Source organism: Perca flavescens, chromosome 7 (genome assembly GCF_004354835.1).
Source record: "Perca flavescens isolate YP-PL-M2 chromosome 7, PFLA_1.0, whole genome shotgun sequence".
Lineage (NCBI taxonomy): Eukaryota > Metazoa > Chordata > Actinopteri > Perciformes > Percidae > Perca > Perca flavescens.
The window spans coordinates 33282329-33302935 of NC_041337.1; the positions used below are offsets into that span (position 1 = coordinate 33282329).

At 40.8% G+C, this 20607-nt stretch overlaps 1 protein-coding gene across 5 annotated transcripts in view; it reads left to right on the top strand.

Moving 5' to 3' along the window:
- The first annotated feature begins 9243 nt into the window (after positions 1-9243).
- The window catches only part of LOC114559305 (tumor necrosis factor receptor superfamily member 14-like), a 40356-nt gene continuing 28992 nt past the window's right edge, over positions 9244-20607 (top strand). Inside the window, exons 1-13 of one of the 5 annotated variants that reach the window (XR_003693054.1) lie at positions 9244-9329; positions 10163-10288; positions 11513-11668; positions 12476-12566; positions 12669-12847; positions 12958-12986; positions 15816-15909; positions 16002-16077; positions 16654-16744; positions 16847-17025; positions 17139-17170; positions 17277-17360; positions 17453-19100. Coding sequence is in view for 1 of the 5 variants with exons in the window: in XM_028583903.1 (XP_028439704.1) it covers positions 16581-16744; positions 16847-17025; positions 17139-17170; positions 17277-17360; positions 17453-17530 (537 nt within the window). In the remaining 4 variants the exon portion in view is untranslated. Of the gene's footprint in view, positions 9330-10162; positions 10289-11512; positions 11669-12475; positions 12567-12668; positions 12987-15815; positions 15910-16001; positions 16078-16264; positions 16745-16846; positions 17026-17138; positions 17171-17276; positions 17361-17452; positions 19101-20607 lie in introns of those variants that run through there. The other 4 variants (XR_003693055.1, XR_003693052.1, XR_003693053.1 and 1 more) reach the window with 4 other exon arrangements.

The window sequence follows — 20607 nt, forward strand, 5'->3', positions numbered from 1 at the left end:
AAAGGTTAAGTTGAAAGGCAAAAACAGCATCAAGAATGTTAACATCGGGCATGAAAATGGGTCAGGGGTGAAAAAGCTGAGAAGGATATTACCCCTCTAGGGGGGTCTGGGGGCATGCTCCCCCGGAAGAAAATTTTAAATATTCCATATTTTAAAGCATCAATCTGATGCATTTTGAGATGCATTTTTTGCCAATCAACAGTGTAATATTTCAATATGCACTCATTAAAGTTAATTTGACTGGCAAAACAGTAATACTAATACTAATAAAAGTCTAAAAACTAAAAAGTTTTGGATACATTTTTACTTCTTCCAACCATATGTTAAATAAAGAGTCAATGTGGATTTACATATTGCAATAATATCATAATCCTACAATGAATCATTGTGAAAACTAAACTTGACTACTTTGGCCAGGTCATCATCAAAAAAGAGAATTAGTACATTCATGATTTTGTCCATGTTGATATTAGCTGCTTTATTTACATTTATTAAAAATGTGGCATTGTTTATCTTTTCATATAGCTAGACGTCTAGACTCTGGGACAAGGACATTATGTTTAAATACCTGCCATGCTGATTCCAAACAGACAGCTTTGTCAAGGAAGTTTGGGCTTTAGATCAGATGTTCAACAAACTAAAATCACCTCACCTTCATATAACACCTACCTGCAGCTCTGCAGTGCTGGCTCTCCCTGCATCACCCTCACCAGTGTCACCACTGTTAGTTTCCAGCTGAACTTCATCTGATCTCTAATATGAAAACAGTGGAGATGAATAAGGTATAGAAAAATACTGATGGAAATGTCAAGAACAAGTGAAAACCCACACAGACAGACTAACTCCTTTCTAAATGTGGGAGATGTGTAACTTTACTCGTTTTCAAGTTACATGGGTTAAGTTAATAGAAAACTCATATTCTTTTACAATCATCTTAAATACTGTTGTTAGTGTCAAATCGCTGCCAACGTTGGCTAAGTAACGTTATAGTAACAACATTTACCTAGCAAGAGTTTACTAGTTAGCTAGATGTTGAATCACAACATCAGCTTTACATCAACAAGTCTAACGTGGTTACACAGAAAATATAATTATCCTCCTGGACAAAATTATTACCAACTCACATTTCTTTTCTTTCTTTTCTTCCACATGAGAAAGAAATCACTTAAACTGAGCTGCTGCTGTCTTTTCATCTTAACTTCTGACTACCTGTCGCCACTGCCAGCTGCAGACTCCGCTTCCCAAACAGTCTGCCGTTGAGGGTGCTGGCCGGTGGCAAGACGCTGTATTGCGCTTTCAAAATAAAAGCATGCGAGTTAAAGATTTCAAAATAAAATATTTGTCTCCTCCGCGGTATAATTTTTGGGTGGGACAAATGCGACTGTCTCCAATATTGGAGGGCACACGTCCCCCCCGTCCCCCCCGGTTCCTACGCCCTTGCAAGGTAATGGAGCCTTTTATACATTGTCGTGTTTCTTTGGAACTAAACAACGGACAAATAGAGTCTTCAAACATTTCTGATGTAAAGTTATTCGCAGTCAAGTGACGTAAAAAAAAAAATGGCGGTCAGCGGAATGCTAACAGGAGGTGATGGCCAGTTAGCAACAAAATGGCGCCATTATGGCTCGAGTTCTGAAGCGAAGCTTACCCCCTTGGCTGGATAGGGAGTGGAGTGGCTTTCCGTAGAACGGCTTTGGCTTGCAGCAGTCGCTCACGCCACGCCCCCTGCTCACGCCACGCCCCCGCTGGCACACAACTTCCGACTTTCAGTGTTAGTGAAACTTGCCAGTCCCACCTGTGAAACCCCCGACAGTTGTAAACATATTGATTAGATAACTCACGTTTTGATGGTAGCCTACTAGCTCCAGTAACAACATATTTGCCTAGTGTTTATTTATTACTTGGACGGGGATGTTGTTCAGCTTTTCACAAGTTTAGACAGCTAGCTAATGCTACGCCGACGTTTCACTAACGTTAGCGTAAGAGCGTTAGCCTAGACGGCTAGGTAAATATTACGACTGCCTTCGGAGTTTCCTATATCTGCGTCCACATTGTCAACATAAGACCTGTGGCGTTAGTTTTTGAACTTTTGAACCATAATATTATTGAATGAAACGTTAAACTTCGCTCCTACAAGATGGGTGAGTTTCTGTTAGTTACACACAAAGGTAACTGGCTATAGTTAGCCTGTACGTATGTTAGCGGACATTAGCTAATGTTGCATAGCCAGCCAGCAGCTTCGGCAGTAGTTTCGGCGAGCTAACAACGACAGCTAACACATCCATGTGTCTCCATTTCAAACATCACTGCAGATTTACTGCTTTTAGCAGCAGAGGTTGATTGTGGGCAACATACTGTCGTGGTTAGCTCGCCGAAACTACTGCCGATTGCCGAAGTTGCTGGCTGGCTACGCAACGTTAGCTAATCCCGCTAGCATACGTACAGGCTAACTATAGCCAGTTAGCTTTGTGTGTAATGTTACAAAAACACCTATTTCATAGGAGCGAAGCTTACTATTTCATTCATTAAAAGTATGATACAAAAGGAGCACTAACGCCACATGTCTTATGTTGACAACGTGGACGCAGCTCCGAAGGCAGTTCTAATACCGGTATTTAACTAACGCTGCTGCGCTAACGTTAGCAAACGTCGGCGTAGCGTTAGCTAACTAGCTAAACTTGTGAAAAGCCGAACAGCATCCCCGTCCAAGCTGTGTTTCACTTTCCCTCCAATATTATTATACACATAACAAAGACACATTGACTCGGTCGAGACCAAAAGCCATATTTTTCCAGAACAGTGGCAGGGCTTTTTTTTGTAAAGTAAAAAAAAAGAAGGGGGCTTTTATTTTGAAGGCAAAGAAAACAAGGGGCCTGGGCGGCAACAAGGGGCCTGGGCGGCAACAAGGGGCCTGGGCGGCAACAAGGGGCCTGGGCGGCAACAAGGGGCCTGGGCGGCAACAAGGGGCCTGGCGGGCCTGGCATGAGCGGAGGGCGTGGCGTGAGCAAAAGGGGCGTGGCGTGAGCAGGGGGCGTGGCGTGAGCAGGGGGCGTGGCGTGAGCGACTGCTGCAAGCTGCAGTTGGACCCTATTGGTTTTTCCCGGGTTTCTCCCGTTTTTTAGCCCTATCTCCCGGAACCTTCCCTGTTTGTTATTTCTCCCGGGAAACTCCCGTAATTTGCATGGCCCAAACTCCTTTATAAATAATCAGACCAATATGTTTGTCTAATGTTGACCAGTTGCCAGATCTTGTATGAAACGCATCCTATTCACACAATCCACACCTATACAATTTTCAACCCGTTTGTCACCTCAACCTGGCAACCTATAACCAAGTTGCGCATTTGATCTCTGCGCAAGCTTCGCGGAAAGTTCAGACCCGAAAGCGAGCAGATAAAAAATGGCAGGTGAAGGTGGTGTTCCCGCAAAGAAATCGAAATATGGTTGTAAATTTCAAGTGTTGGGCGCAACAATTGACATGTATCTTACCAAGTCATATTGACAACCTCCACGCTTTTTGTGGTGTGTCCCGTTGATTTTAATGTAGGGCACAGCGGGGAAAATGACATTACTCAGCACATTAAAACACAGCGGCACCATTGCGCAGAAGAAGCACATAAGGGCACACAGGCGATTTCATCCTTCATCATGAAAGAACAGAGAGGCAGAAAACGTCAAGCAAGCTGAAATCAAGATGGCAATGATGAAGTTTATTGATCTTTGAAAATGTGTACCTGCATTATTATGCCATTATCATTATATTAGATGAAAATGGTCCCAGAACAACAATATTATTGTTTATTGCAATAATTTCTGGGACTATTTATTATCCAGCAAAATTTGTTATCGTGACAGGCCTAATGATACATTGTGGTCATTTTTGGATTTGATACAGTAAATACACTCACCTAAAGGATTATTAGGAACACCTGTTAAATCTCTCGTTAATGCAATTATCTAATCAACCAATCACATGGCAGTTGCTTCAATGCATTTAGGGGTGTGGTCCTGGTCTAGACAATCTCCTGAACTCCAAACTAAATGTCAGAATTAGAGATGTTCCGATACCAGTATCAGTATCTGCTCCGATACTGCCTAAAACGCTGGTATTGGTATCGGGAAGTACTGGAGTTTATGCACCGATCCGATACCACGTAATGAAGCCCTAAAGAAAATCTATGTTAAAGTAGTTTATGTTCTTTTTCCGTTTTAACTGACTGTCAAACTGGATAATAAAAGAAAGTTCTGGGGCATTCATTGTTTGTGTTTGTTCATGTTTCACAAAGAGTTTAAAGGAACACGCCGACTTATTGGGAATTTAGCTTATTCACCGTAACCCCCAGAGTAAGACAAGTTGATACATACCCTTCTCATCTCCGTGCGTGCTGTAACGCTGCCTGAAGGTTCCAGCATTAGCTTAGCCTAGCACAGATCCTGCAGGTAACTGGTTCCAACTAGCCTACTGCTCCCAATTGTGACAAAAGTGACAAAATAACGCCAACATGTTCCTATTTACATGTTGAGATTTGTAGAAGTCTGGCGTGTACAAAAAACAAAGTAACATGAGACACAGCCATCTTCTAACAGTAAACAAACCGGGAACTATATTCTCAGACAGGCTTGCTGCGAGCATATCACTCCGCCCAAGTACTATATTCTTCCGCCTGAGAATATAGTTCCCGGTTTGTTTACAGTTAGAAGACGGCTGTGTCTCATGTTACGTTGTTTTTTGTACACGCCAGACTCTATAAATCACAACATGTAAATAGGAACATGTTGGCTTATTTTGTCACTTATTCGGAGCAGTAGGATTACTGGAACCAGTCACCTGCATGTTCTGTGCTGGCCTGATGCCGCTGGAGCCGGGCCAGACAGCCTTACAGCACGCATACAGAGATGAGAAGGGTATGTATCGACTTGTCTAACTCTGGGGGTTACGGTGAATAAGCTAAATTCCCAATAAGTCGGCGTGTTCCTTTAACCTGAGCCAGACTGACAACAAAGATAGAAATCATATCACATCCATACAGGGATAGTAGTATACAGTTAGTAAACATATGACACACTGGTATTGGATCGGTACTTGGTATCGGCCGATACGCAAGTTCAGGTATCGGAATCGGTATCGGGAAGCAAAACATAGTATCCGGCCATCTCTAGTCAGAATGGTAAAGAAAGGTGATCTAAGCAACTTTGAGCATGGCATGGTTGTTGGTCTGATTATTTCACAATCTGCACAGTTACTGGGATTTTCCCACACAACCATTTCTAGGGTTTAAAAAGAATGGTCTGAAAAAGGAAAAACATCCAGTATGCGGAAGTCCTGTGGGCGAAAATGCCTTGTTGATGCTAGAGGTCAGTGGAGAATGGGCCGAGTGATTCAAGCTGATAGAAGATCAACTTTGACTCAAATAACCACTCGTTACAACCGATGGTATGCAGTAAAGCATTTGTGAAGCCACAACATGCACAACCTTGAGGCGGATGGGCTACACCAGCTAAAGACCCAACTGGGTACCACTCATCTCCACTAAAAATAGGAAAATGAGGCTACAATTTGAACAAGCTCACCAAAATTGGACAGTTGAAGACTGGAAAAATGTTGCCTGGTCTGATGAGTCTCGATTTCTGTTGAGACATTCAGATGGTAGAGTCAGAATTTGGCGTAAACAGAATGAGAACATGGATCCGCCTAATTACCACTGTGCAGGCTGGTGGTGGTGGTGTAATGGTGTGGGGGGTGCTATCCTATCAATATGGGCCAACATTTCTAAAGAATGGTTCCAGCACCTTGTTGAATCAATGCCACAAATAATTAAGGCAGTTCTGAAGGTGAAAGAGGGTCAAACACGGTATTAGTATGTTGTTCCTAATAATCCTTTAGGTGAGTGTATATTACATATTGCACCTTTTTAAAAGAAACCATGTGAGAGATTTAGTGGAAATGTCTCCTTAGTGGAACTGAAAACAACTCATAGAAATGTGAGGTATTGGACAAACCAACTACCACAAGCCTCTTCTTTTTGTAAGAGGTCACAAACCAAACAGTTTAAACCCCTGGTTTAATTTGCAGTGACCAGTCAATAGACAGATCCCCAGTGAAGTGTAAAAGACCTAGAGAATACAACTGTGGTTATTAATTTCAAGCTTCTCTGAAAACTTCCTCTCTCGTCACACCTTGGCTCCTCTGTGACATCACCCCCTCAGTTATGTTCATTTGCACAGTGAGGTGTAAAATCAAGATATGGCAGCAAAGTCCACCAACATCTCCAGCTGCATTAGATCAGGTCTCTGCTGTGTGTAGTGTAATCTCTACATGGTTGTCTTCTTTTTGTTTCCAGATGGTGTTCCTGTTTTGGATTTGACGTCTCTCTTCCTCCCAAATCTGAGAGAGATGTCTTCAGTCCATAGAAACTGAGATCCTGCCGTATACAGTGATGTTAAGAAAACATTTGACAGTTGCACCATTGCTGGTAAAATAATCTTATTACAGCAAGCTTTTATTAAATTCATAGATCATATTGCTCCTCTCCAACATTTTCTTTCTTTCTTTCTTTCTTTCTTTCTTTCTTTCTTTTTAGCCCCTTTGTTGCGGCAGTAAGCTGTCCAACAAAGTGCAGCCGCGAGTGACTAAACACTGAGAGATGTATTATTAAACACACTGTGACGCGCTCAAGATTGTAAAATGATTTATTCCTCTTCTTCCACACTAAAATACAACTAGCACTTCAGTTACCAAATGTAAAGTTACTTTGTGAGTAGAAATAATTGTGTTAGAGCAGCGGTTAACCGAAAGTGTTCGATCCCAGACTCACCCCCTCTCTGTCAAAGCCCCAAAAACCAACAGGTGAACAGGTGAAGCAAACAAATATGTTATCACTTCCACTCAAACCGTGATGAAAACGCCCACCACCTCCAATATAAGTGCACAATATAATAATCAATAAATAATATAAATGAGACCATAAACAACATACAATATGTGGCTCCTACACCCTTTGTTCTTTATAATTCTCTCTCTCTCTCTCTCTCTCTCTCTCTCTCTCTCTACCTCTCTACACACACAGCACAAGTAAAGGAAAAAATACAAAAATAAATGTAACTGCCAGTGCACGGTCACAGAAGGCTTGTATCATGTGGATGCGTCAACAGTGTTGTTGTCATTACTTAGAATTCCTCATGGAGCCGGCAGAAACTACACACTATAGTTTTAAGTCTGATTCAACTTTTGGAGAAAAGCAACCCGATGTCACCCTGCGGTGGACGATCATGTAACCAGAGATCAGACTCTGAAGCAGTGGTGGCTGCTGGTCTTTACATCATAAAAATTTCCATTTATCTATATGTAAATTCTGCCCTTCGTTCCTTTTCAAGTTCATTGCTTTTTAATGCCTTTTATCTGCCCTGTCAAAGTTAAACAGATCTCCAAACCCCACCTTTGACCAAACAACCCATCCGTGAGAAGGTTTCATCAAGAGGCATGGCCAGCAGTACATTTTCTTTGTCACAGCACTTCCAGTCAGCCAGCTAACTTTGTCATACCAGGAGAGCTGTTACTGTTACTTTGCCTTATCTTTTGCACTAAATCAATCTTAGGGGTTGATCTGCCCTGCTGTTTAATCCTAAGTTTCTCCTTGTAAGGAAGACTTTCAAATGGCTTTGCTAAAACCAGGTCAACAATATTAGCTTTGTCTGCCATCGTGTGCAGTTTGCTAGCTGGTTAGTTCACCCCTACAACAATAGCCTAGCCTACTGTATGAATGAATGAATGAATGAACGATCTAACAAAACAATATTAAACTCAAAGGAGGAAATGTGGGAATTAGGTTAAACTGAAACAAGGAATATGGTGTATAATTGTATGAAATGTATTATGTAAATTGGCTAGCAATTTTGCCAAGCACATACCAAGAAATGGGTCGCAGCAGTTTGTCTTTCGACTACACTTGCAAAATCCCTGATGGGACTGAGGTTGAATAACTTTGGAGACTTTTTAATAGTACAAAATCGCTGTCAATCAAAAGGAGATGCAGTCTTTCGACAGACCCTCCAATCATCATGCAGAAGCCCGGAGTCCAGACCAGCCCACTCCTCCATTCACCCCCAGAGAGGCTGACCATCCGTGGGCGGGACGTAATCGCAGCATTTATCCCAAAAACTGATCAAAGCAGCCCCATTGAAGTCCATGGACACCAGACTTCAACAGGGAAATGCACTGAGACACTACGGGAATGTATGAGAAGGAAATTGAGTCAGTAGACCTGCTATATGTAGCTGATTCTGAACTAACTCGTCTTGGAGATGAACGTGTTCTAACGCATTTTAAGTCAATAAAATGTTAACACAATAGTACATATTTGACCATTCATGTTTTGACATTGAGGGAAGCTGAGGTTCCCTTGCAGTCTTAAAGAAATCGCCACTGCTCTGAATTTTATTTGTAGAACACTTTTCATTGACACTTCAATCCCAAAGTGCTACAGGAGAAAAACAGGGTAAAAAGCAAAGCAAAGAAATAAAGACAAACAATAAGACAAATAGAGATTTACGAGAAAGCTTGCTAAAAAAGGTTTTTAGGCCCTTGTTGAAAGAGTCCGTGGTTTGTGGAGCTCTCAGGTGGTCTGGGAGGGAATTCTACAGGCAAGGAGCAGAGCAGCTGAGGAGAAAGCCTGATCCCCCATGGTGCCGAGTTTGGTCCTGTGGGGGTGAAGAAGGACTTTGTTTTTCGGAGCGGAGGTTACTTGAGGAGGTTTGTGTTGTGAGTAGCTCTTTAAGTAGGGAGGGGCATTACCATGGATACACTGATGGGGGAGTAGGGAGATTTTGAACTCAATCCTGTATGAGACAGGAAGCCAGTGGAGTGAGTGAAGGATGGGTGTGATATGGTCGTACTTTCTCATCTTCATTAGGATCCTAGCTAGAGCTGTTTTAGATGTGTTGTAATCTTTGAAGGTTCTTACTAGGAGTCCCGCTGAAGAGAACATTGCGTTGCAGCCCGTAAAAAACGAAACACAAGCACTTAACTGCCCATGAGTTTGTGTAACAATAGGCGACTGTGAAAAACAAAGGAAAGTCCCTTTAACTCTTGCTTCATCTCTTTTCTTTTTCTCCGCTGCTTTCCGTGCTGCCTTCATGTGCAGTCGGAAATTGAGACAGATTTCTATCAGATTTCATTTCAACAGCTTCTATCAATGAATTTGATGTGTTGTATGTTCTAACCAGGCTTCTCTCCACAGATACTTGTGCTGAGTGTCTTCAGAGGACATACCCTCACATGTAATCCAACAGAGTATCTGAACGGGGATCAATGCTGTCCTACGTGTCCTGCTGGTAAGATCTGATTGAATGTGCACTTGCGCTACGGATTGAAGATAAAACGCCTGCCCCCACACTGCCATGACACAGAGCTGCATTTACATAGTAAATGCAGCTCTGTGTCCCTTTTGTGTGTCCCTTTTATTAGAAACATTATATTGCATGAAATCAAGGGGGTAAGCTTCGCTTCAGAACTTGAACCTCCTATGGCGCCATTTTGTTGCTACCTGGCCATCATCTCCTGTTAGCATTCCACTGACTAACATTCATTTTGGCGCCACTTGACAGCGAATAACTTTACATCTGAAGCGTTTAAAGACTTTATTTGGCCATTGTTTATCTCTAAAGAAACACGACAATGTATAAAAGGCTCCATTACCTTGTACCTCACGTTATGGCTCCGTAGCAGACATTTTTATAAAAATAGGCTAACAATTGTGTCACATAGTAGAGGAATTACCGTATAGTACAGGATAAGCTTGCAGGCAGTTTTGACTTATATGAACTGTTTAGGATTAATTACTAATGTGAACTAGCATTTTAGTTAGTAATTAGTAATTAGCCTGTGCCCATGTTATCTCCTTACATATACCTACACTCTCCTTCTCTGTAAGATTGGGAATGATTGAGATTTCTCTTGGCACAGCTACCAGAAGACTTACAACTTTCAGACTCGTTGCTCACGTCACATTTACGTAGTCAAGCTCAGTTGGGGGCTGCGCAGTAAAGCTGGCCATCACTGGAAAAGTGCTTCTAATGGCCTTCACTGGTCTCCGTCCAGAGCAATGGGGTCTGTTGGTCCATTATATACTGTGTATGCATGAAATATTTGGTTTTCTTTTCAACAGGAAGTCGAGTTAGAAAACATTGCACAGAGTTTGGAAGTACTTCCTGTTTGGATTGCGATGAGGGAACATTCATGAATCGTCCTACAGGTCTTACAGAATGTTTTCCCTGTGCACGCTGTGATTCAGGTAGACTTCTGTTTATGTTTCCTAATTATTATTAGAAACTGGGGGTTGTACGGTTCACTGCTCGGTTCGCTTGTCTCGGTTCGCTTGTCTCGGTTCGGAGCGTGTGTGCATCGCACAGTTCAATGCATGCGCAATGTAGCCTCATGCCCGTATGTGACCTCAGACAGTGTGTTTCCCTTTCTCGCGAAAGAAGAGGTGTGGACAAGTTACCAACCAAATGTACAGCGAAAGACATTTCAGACCGTCCTGCCAACCTGTATACAGGATGATCTAAATTGAGGACAGCTACGCTCGTTATTGTAAGTGCAATGATAAGTTAAAGTCCATTAAGTCCTTTATCAAACCGTATGAATGTGAGTCCCAGACCAGGATAGGAAATTAACTAACAATGAAAAGATCAACAAGCCACTAACAGACGTTGAAATTTGATTCATTCAATAAATAATATTTTTTTGTCTTAAATCCACCAGCCATTTTCATATTATACCAACATTTGCAGCATCCTGAGCCTTTTGGGTAAGGTTACTAGGAAATCTCAGCCCAGAGCAATTTTATTCTCCCCAAAACAAGTTTCCTTTTTATTTTTAAAGAACTATACAAAAAAAAACGTTTTTTTATGTTTAACGTATTCTGACTTATTCAAAAGACGGAGCTTTAAGAGTTCCTCTCTTTTTCTTTTAAAAGATATATTTTTGTAAGAGCTACACTGAAGTTGGCAGTTTGATAAATGCAAGTTATTAATAAAAAGGCACATAAGTTCCTGTAGATGGCAATACACATTGTCCTTTTTTTGCCAAATAAATGAAAAGCTTGTTGAAATCATCAATGTCTTCCCTCTTGTTGTATCAAAATCTCACCGAGCTTTCCTCAGAGATGGTCCCGATAATGTGCTTAAAGTCAAGTCAAACTCTTTTAATTTTTAATACTGTATCCTACATTGTGGATAATTAAGCTATATATCATATGCTGAAGTATATTTCTGGAGTGTTAAAGATTAAAGGAAAAAATAACAAGAACCGTACAGAATCGAAAACCGTGACCCTAAAACCGTGATACGAACTGAACCGTGGGTTTTGTGAACCGTACCACACCTAGTAGAAACATATGAAACTAAAGATTGATTTTTTAGCATGTAGCTCTCTAGTAGATTAGACAAAATAAAAGTTAAGTATCTTCATATACAAGTTAAGTATCTTCATATGTAACCTCTTTGTGTGTTGACAGGTTCTGGTTTAAAGATAAAGACAGCATGTATGACTAAATCTGATACATTTTGTGAACCACTGGAGGGATTCTACTGTCTGTTCTCTTCAGAAAACAGCTGTGTGGAAACACAAAAACACAGAAGCTGTCAACCAGGACAATATATCAGCCAAAAAGGTCAGTTCCTCGTGCTGAATTTAGGAGTATAGTTTAAGATTTAAATGAGAACACCAAAGTTCAGTGAAAATGCCGTTATGAACTTAAAGGTCCCATATTGTAAAACAAGTGAGATACCATATCTTTTTTATTTATTAAGCAGGTCGAGGTGGTGTATAAATATGAGTAAAGCATAAAAAACCACACTCAATCCACAGAGAAATGCACACAGCTCGTATGCATATCTTTCCGGTTTGTCAATTTAAAAGACAATTTTACTTTACTTTACTGTAGTGCTGTTACAGTGCTGTTACAGTCATTCCCCGGCTGCAGTAAATGCAAGTATATTTAGACAGACAGTATGATATTGAACTTCCTCCAGTCATTTGCTGATCACCTATCACATGACTGACACTCTGTACTTAGATTCTTTTGTCAACATCTGAACCGCCTCATGACAACTTAGCAAACTCCGTCAGCTGATGGAGGTCATGAGATGTGTGGTGGACCTTTTTGTTCATGTTCAGTGATGAAGCAGGCCCAACCGTAGAATAGTATTTGTGCTGGCCTTCACAGGAATGAGTTGTTTTTACTGAAACATAAAAGCTTGTGAAAGATTATATTTTGGGACATGAAACAAAGAAATGTCTGTGAAAAATCTTCACAATCAAATACTGTTTATTTTTTTATCCACTGAAGAGAAATCAGACAGGTCTGATTAGATAAAAAGATATCATATAACACTTTGATTCCTTCATAATATGTATACTGAACTATATATATATATATATATATATATATATATATAAAATTAATTTGTATTTGCAGGAACAGCATTAAGGGACACTGAGTGCTCTGACTGCAGAGATGGAACATTTTCCGATGGGACATTATTGACATCGTGTCAGCCACACACACAGTAAGTGAAGCTTCAGATCAGACATGGACACACCTGAACTCTTCCAACAGCAGCATGGTTCCCTACACATGGTCCTGTCAAAATGTCCCTCTATCATTCCAGATGTCAATCATTGGATCTTCAGCTGATAAAACCAGGAACTGCTTCAACAGATGCTGAATGTGGAGAACACAGTTCAGGAGCTGTGATCGGTGCCGTTGTCGGGGGGCTTGTGACCTGTTTAGTCGGACTCGCAATAGCTCTGTTTTTGGTGTGGCGTCTCAAAAAGAAGAAAGACACAGGTATGATTGGCATTTAGACAATTAAAAGATTTATGTTTTTTAATACATAATATAATTGGCAGAACATTATGATTGAGGTTTTTTTCATTGGTAATGTTTTGATACAAGAGGAGGAGGAAATGCAGACAATCCCCAACAGGTATGTTCTTTACTGTTATTACTCAGTCCATGTAACTGTATGTACAGTAGAACGTAGGAATGATTTCAGTAGTAGTAGTAATTAAATTATATCACTATTTTATCAGTACTTCAAAAACAGTGGTGATTTCTTTAAGACTGCAAGGGAAGCTCAGCTTCCCCTAAAATGTCAAAAAATGAATGGTCAAATATGTACTATTGTTTTAACATTTTATTGACTAAAAATGCGTTAGAACACGTTCATCTCCAAGACGAGTTAGTTCAGAATCAGCTACATATAGCAGGTCTACTGACTCGATTTCCTTCTCATACATTCCCGTAGCGTCTCAGTGCATTTCCCTGTTGAAGCCTGGTGTCCATGGACTTCAATGGGGCTGCTTTGATCAGTTTTTTTCAGTGCTTCGAAACTGGACAGTCATTGGATAAATGCTGTGATTATGTCCCGCCCACGGACGCTCAGCCTCTCTGGGGGTCAGTGGAGGAGTGGGCTAGTCTGGACTCTGGGCTTCTGCATGATGATTGGAGGGTCTGTCGAAAGACCGCATCTCCTTTTTATTGACAGTGATTTTGTACTATAAAAAGTCTCCGAAGTTATTCAACCTCAGTCCCATCAGGGATTTTGCAAGTGTAGTCGAAAGACAAACTGCTGTAACCTATTTCTTGGTATTTGCTTGGCAAAATTGCTAGCCAATTTTCATCATACTTTTCATACAATTATACACCATATTCCTTGTTTCAGTTTAACCTAATTCCCACATTTTCTCCTTTGAGTTTAATATTGTTTTGTTAGATTGTTCATTCATTCATTCATTCATTCATACAGTAGGCTAGGCTGGTGTTGTAGGGGTGAACTAACCAGCTAGACTGCACACGATGGCAGATAATGCTAATATTGTCGACCTGATTTTAGCAAAGCCATTTGAAAGTCTTCCTTACGAGGAGAAACTTAGGATTAAACAGCAGGACAGATCAACACTTAAAGGTGCAATATGTAATATTGTGTGTAATACTGGCAGCTAGCGGTTAAAATAGTTACTGCACTACCAATTCAAAATACTGGAGAGTGGTTTCCCCCGCCCCCTCCTGCCCAGACTCGAAGTTCACGGAGGTTGCCAGGCTGAGACCGCAGCATTCACAACAATGTTGCTAGACGCTTTTCTCACATAGCCAGACATTACTCCACAGCACAGCGGAGTAGCTAACGGTAGATGCTAGTCTCACATAGCCAGACGTTACTCCACAGCACAGCGGAGTAGCTAACGGTAGATGCTAGTCTCACATAGCCAGACATTACTCCACAGCACAGCGGAGTAGCTAACGGTAAATGCTAGTCTCACATAGCCAGACATTACTCCACAGCACAGCGGAGTAGCTAACGTTAGATGCTAGTCTCACATAGCCAGATATTACTCCACAGCACAGCAGAGTAGCTAACGGTAGATGCTAGTCTCACATAGCCAGACATTACTCCACAGCACAGCGGAGTAGCTAACGGTAGATGCTAGTCTCACATAGCCAGACCTTACTCCACAGCACAGCGGAGTAGCTAACGGTAGATGCTGGCTATATTGACAGTCATAAAAGCCCGTGCTCACGCGGAGCTCTGTAACCAACTGACAGACACACTTTTTCGGCTTAAAATTACAGTATGAACCGCTAAAAACACAACAACCTCCCTGTCCTCTCCACACGCCAGTCAGGCACACTTCCTCGGCTTAGAATTACAATACAAAACGCTAAAAATACCACTACCTTGCCGACGGAACACACTTCATTGGCTTAGAATTACGGCAACAATCGCTAAACACACTGCAAACTCACAGTCCTCTCTTCCCGATTTACAGCCCCCCTCTCGTGGCTTAAAATAACTCACCGTTGTCGGCTCCAGCCGCTGAAGAGGCTACACGCTGTAAACAGCCATGGGCTGCCCGGTAACGTTAACAGTTAGCAGGGTTAGCATGGCGACGTTAGCCAGGACCAGTCGGGATCACTTTACTGGCTATGTCTCAATTGTTTTTGCGAGTAACCAACTCGGTTACTCTAGCTATATAATTTAATGTGAGTACACAAATGTTGAAATGAAAAAAAATGCCTATCCCTAGTAGCTGTGATAAATTAGCATGAAGCTAATGCTTACCGGTTCAGGAGAAAATAAGCCAACTCTGCGTCCTTTTGGGCTCTAAGCTGTCTCCATCTTTCAAATACATCTCCAATATTTACCAGAGGGTTGTTACGTCTCTGGTCACGCAACTGTTAGAAACATGTCATGTAGAATCTATCTCAGTTGATCCTGTTCGTTTGTTTGCTGCTTTCATGGCTGTACTACCGTTACAGCTGTAGCGCACTGGGTTTACGTTTTTACAGGTATATCTGGCAACCCGGCCTGCCTGTCAAACTGGGCCGTTGATAACAACACACACACACACAGACCAAAACATAAACATAAATTCCGTCACGGAATGTAAATTTCAAAAAGAAAAAATACTGAAATTAGCATTGTTGTCAGAAAAGATAGTATTTCAGTTTAACATGTTTCCTTAATATCTGATGAAGCATTGGTGTCATTTTTGGATTTATTACAGTACAAATATTACATATTGGACCTTTAAGACTGATTTAGTGCAAAAGATAAGGCAAAGTAACAGTAACAGCTCTCCTGGTATGACAAAGTTAGCTGGCTGACTGGAAGTACTGTGACAAAGAAAATGTACTGCTGGCCATGCCTCTTGATGAAATTATTATAATTATATTATTATTATTATTATTATTATTATTATACAATATATATTATATTATTACTATAAATAAATGGACATTTTTTATTATGTAGGCTGAAAATGAGCTTCCCCTCTTGGAAAGACCAGCAGCTGCCACTGTGCAAAAAGGATAAACCACACCATCCACATGAAGAAGAAGAACAGTTGGTAAGACAGTAGTGAATTCTTCATTGAAATGTTCAGGTCTTTACAGATGTATAATATGTTTCTGTTTAAACTCAATTTATTTCTCTCTTCAGGGTGTGGTTGTGATCAATGAACACAGAGACAGTTCATCGGACACGTCAGAGGAAAGTTCCATGCAAGTCCCGGACTGTAAGTCTGTAACGGCTCCAGGCTCTTCACTCAGAACTTTTGCTCTGAGAACACCAAAGTTCAGGGGAAATAACCTTAATGAACTTAAAGGGATACGCCACCATTTGTTGAAATAGGGCTTATCATGGTCTCCCCTAGCTGTAGATACGCTTCAAGCTTAGCGTAGTGAATGGAATCCTATGTTGCCGGTTAGCATGTTGTGAGGCAAGTGAGGGAACAGAAAAAAAATGCATTGGCCCACCTATCTACAGTTAGAGGAGACCGTTATAAGTTCTATTTCAACAAACAAACAAAACAACAACGAAAGAGTCTGAGAAGAGAAGAGACTGGAATGAGTCATTTTTCCTGAAAATATGAAAGCTTGTGAAAGATTATATTTTGGGACTTGAAACAAAGAAATGTTGTATTGTATATAATAATAATAATAATGTATTTTTAACTGTCAAAAATGTCAACAATCAAATAGTTTTTTAAATCCACTGAAAGAAAATCAGACAGATCTGATGAAATGTAAAGATGTCATAGAACACGTTGTTCTCTTCACAATATGTAAACTGAACTGGATCATTTGTACAGGAACAGCATTAAGGGACACTGAGTGCTCTGACTGCAGAGATGGAACATTTTCTGATGGGACATTATTGACATCGTGTCAGCCACACACACAGTAAGTGAAGCTTCAGATCAGACATGGACACACCTGAACTCTTCCAACAGCAGCATGGTTCCCTACACATGGTCCTGTCAAAATGTCCCTCTATCATTCCAGATGTCCATCATTGGATCTTCAGCTGATAAAACCAGGAACTGCTTCAACAGATGCTGAATGTGGAGAACAAAGTTCAGGAGCTGTGATCGGCGTCGTTGTGGGGGGGCTTGTGACCTGTTTAGTCGGACTCGGAATAGCTCTGTTTTTGGTGTGGCGTCTCAAAAAGAAGAAAGACACAGGTATGATTGGCATTTAGACAATTAAAAGATTTATGTTTTTTAATACATAATATAATTGGCAGAACATTATGTTGTTGATTGAGGTGTTTTTCATTGGTAATGTTTTATTACAGGAGGGGAAGGAAATGCAGACAATCCCCAACAGGTATGTTCTTTACTGTTATTACTCAGTCCATGTTACTGTATGTACAGTAGAACGTAGAAATGATTTCAGTAGTAGTAGTAATTAAATGATATCACTCTTTTATCAGAACTCCATAAACAGTAAACATCCACATGAAGAAGAAGAAGAAGAAGAAGAAGAAGAAGAAGAAGAAGAAGAAGAAGAGCTGCAGGTAAGACAGTAGTGAATTCTTCATTTAAATGTTCATGTCTTTACAAATGTATAATATGTTTCTGTTTAAACTCAATTTATTTCTCTCCTCAGGGTGGGAGTGTGAAAATTGAACACAGAGACAGTTCATTGGACACTGTAGAGGAAAGTTCCAGGTTCAATGGATGCTGACACATTGTCAGTTGTACATAAATGAATCTGTCCAAGGTGAATTTTGGGCACTGTGCTCCAAAGTGAACACCTGCTGGTCTGCAGCCTGCATCACTATCTTCCAGAGATGTTACTGGACAGAGACTAGTCAGTCTGGAATAACAGCTTGGAGCAAGTCCCGGACTAAGTCTGTAACGGCTCCAGGCTCTTCACTCAGAACTTCTGCTCCATCTCTCTCACCTGGACATTTTGCTGCTTGTACAGTGAGCTCTCCTTGTGTGGAACTCCTTAAAGGCCAACATGTTCCCATCCCTGTCATTCCAAGCCACAGATCACCCAGACATCATGTGTCTGAAGGCAGGTATCATCAGAGTATAATACTGAGTATTGGTCCATCATTGAACTTTGTCCTGCAGACTGTAGCTTCATCAGGACACCGAGGCTGTCAGGCCGTGATGGTGGTCTGGTAGTGATTTTTAGAAATAGCTTTAACTATCGGTTGCTTAGCACCGAGACTGTCCTCTCATTTGAACTCAATATGACTCGGGAAAAAAGGAAAATCCTGCATTCTGCTCTTGCTGCTAACGTTTCTGTCCCTCTGGAACCGACCTCACGGCCCATCTGGCCCTTTCCTGTCTGATGTTACTGAGTTTTTATCTTGAGTTATAAAGTTGGACATAGTTTTAATTATTAGTGATTTTCATGTTGATGATGATTCTAATGCTGCATCTGAATTTCTTGATTATTGCTGAGCTTTTTAACTTTTAAACATGTTTCTGGACCTACACATATAATTAATTTTATATAAGAAGGGGACAATGCAAATGAATAAAGGCATGATAAGACAGTACATGGGTTAAAAATGCCAGAATTTTTTTCTGTAGTTCCCTGGCCTCAATGTTAAAAGGCTTTTTAAAATAAGATAAACAAAGGACAACACAAGCAGAACTTTGCACAACTAGTTTTAGTCCTGACATGTACATGTATTGACCATCCACTGTTTTATCTGATTTGTAAAAGATCAATACGTGTTTAGTTATCTAATATGGTGTGGGACTATTTTCCTCTCTCTTCACCCTCTAATGGACCAAGTCACACAGTTCTCTCCTCAGGGTTTAACCACCGATAAATAAAAAGAAATGAATCTTCCAGTGCAGGACATTTAGCCTGGACTGCCCCAAAGTAAACACTGCTGGTCTCAGAGAGATGGTACTGGACGGAGACAAAAGTCCTCCTGGAATAACAGCTTGGAGCACGGACTTAGTATGGGACGGCTCAAGGCTCTTCATTTATGGGATAGCTGTGAAGGAATGTCTCTGTCCAAGTTGTTATGTGGTGCCTTGCAGCATCTTCATGTAATTATACATGCAGGTTTTATTGATCTTCTCTGGTGGTCACAGACAGTTGGACCTGAACACTGTTAAGATACTGGACTCCAAGTATGAACTTGTTCATGTGTGTCTCTTTTCTCACCTTGGCTGCTGACATCAGAGACCACAGAGGCTCCTCACTTCTCTTCTGATCAGCTGCTCAACTCTCAACTCACAAAGTAGCCAGACACAGAAACTGTTGCTGCTTGTATGAAAATGTTGCACTAATGTTAAAAAGTTAAACTAAAAGCATTACTGAACTATGAAATATAATGAAGTCTATTGAAATGTAACTTGTGAATAAATGGGAATTAATTTATACAAGATGTATGGCGTCATTCCAGCGAGGCACAATGACTGATGGGTAATCTTGCTTGTCAACGTCTGGGGGAAGTGATGAACCGTTCAGTTCTTACTACACAGTTCAGTTTAAAAGCATATTTAAAATGGCTACATACCCTGTGTAGTCCACTTTGCAGGAAACTACTAGGAGATCAGAACCATCTCTTAGAGAACAAAAAAGCTGCCAACTTGGATTTGAGCCATCTTGTTTCAGTAACATCGTCAGCTCCCATCTAGTCTCCCATACACCACAGATGCATTCTGGGATAGGAGAAAAAAACGCTCTGGATTGTTTATATTTCTTTAAACCAATCACAATCGTCTTGGGTGGCGCTAAACTCCAGACGCAGCGAGGGTGGCTCTGCTAAATAATCTCAGGAAGGAACGCCACATAAAATATTAAATGACGTTAACTGTTCACACAATACAGTAACATGAGCTATTTAAATTAGCTTGTTACATAGTTAAACCTCATTAGCTCTTACCAGTGTGTCTCTGTGTGTACTTCATCCACAGCAATCCCACCAGTCGGTCCCAAAACGTCCCAGTTAGAGAGGAAATACCGTAAACATATTCTTTGTAAATCTTTACAATCATTCCCAGAAAGAACCAAGCAGGCCTGCCTTGTTGCATGATCCAAATCTTCAAGTGTGTAGCTTGCTAGCTTGAAGTTTGTTGTAGTTTCCTGTAGAGAAGTGATTTTAATAACAGCAACACACCCAGAGCTGAAGGGGCCTGAAATATCAGGCTTTATCCTGGACATGAACACAAAAAAATTTAATAACCTTTTGAAATAATTTGTATACAGTCATTGACACCACCACACAATTCTAGTGGGTCATAAGTGATGATTGAGAGGGATTAGTTTTGTATTAGTCCATATACATGTTTTTTAGTAAAATACTTTATATTATCTTCTCCCTGATCTTATTTTGATGGCTCCCAACAAGAGGTGATTTAATTCAAATGAAATTGAATCATTCAATATACATATTAATTTGATAATAGCCATTTTAATGTTTTGACAGCAACATTATTGGTGCTTTCTGGGTTCCCAACACAACTCAACGGACTTAAACTGGACTTTATTTTTCATAAGCGTAAACAGCTGGACCAGAGGATGAATACAATGTAAGTGATCAAACCACTGGATAGTGTGCATTGTGTATGTACAAACCAGCTGGGTCCAGGTGCAGGACTACAGCAGTACATGGTAGAGCGAGGTAGAGCACATGCTGGATGTTGCCAGTTGCTAAGATATTTATGAGGCAATATCTTGATTAGGCAAAAGAAATGCCTTGATGGTTGAAACATGCCCTCATTTAACCCCTGGGTGCTTGTATTATTAGGCATTATGGGAGCTGACGATATCTCAGGAACACCTGG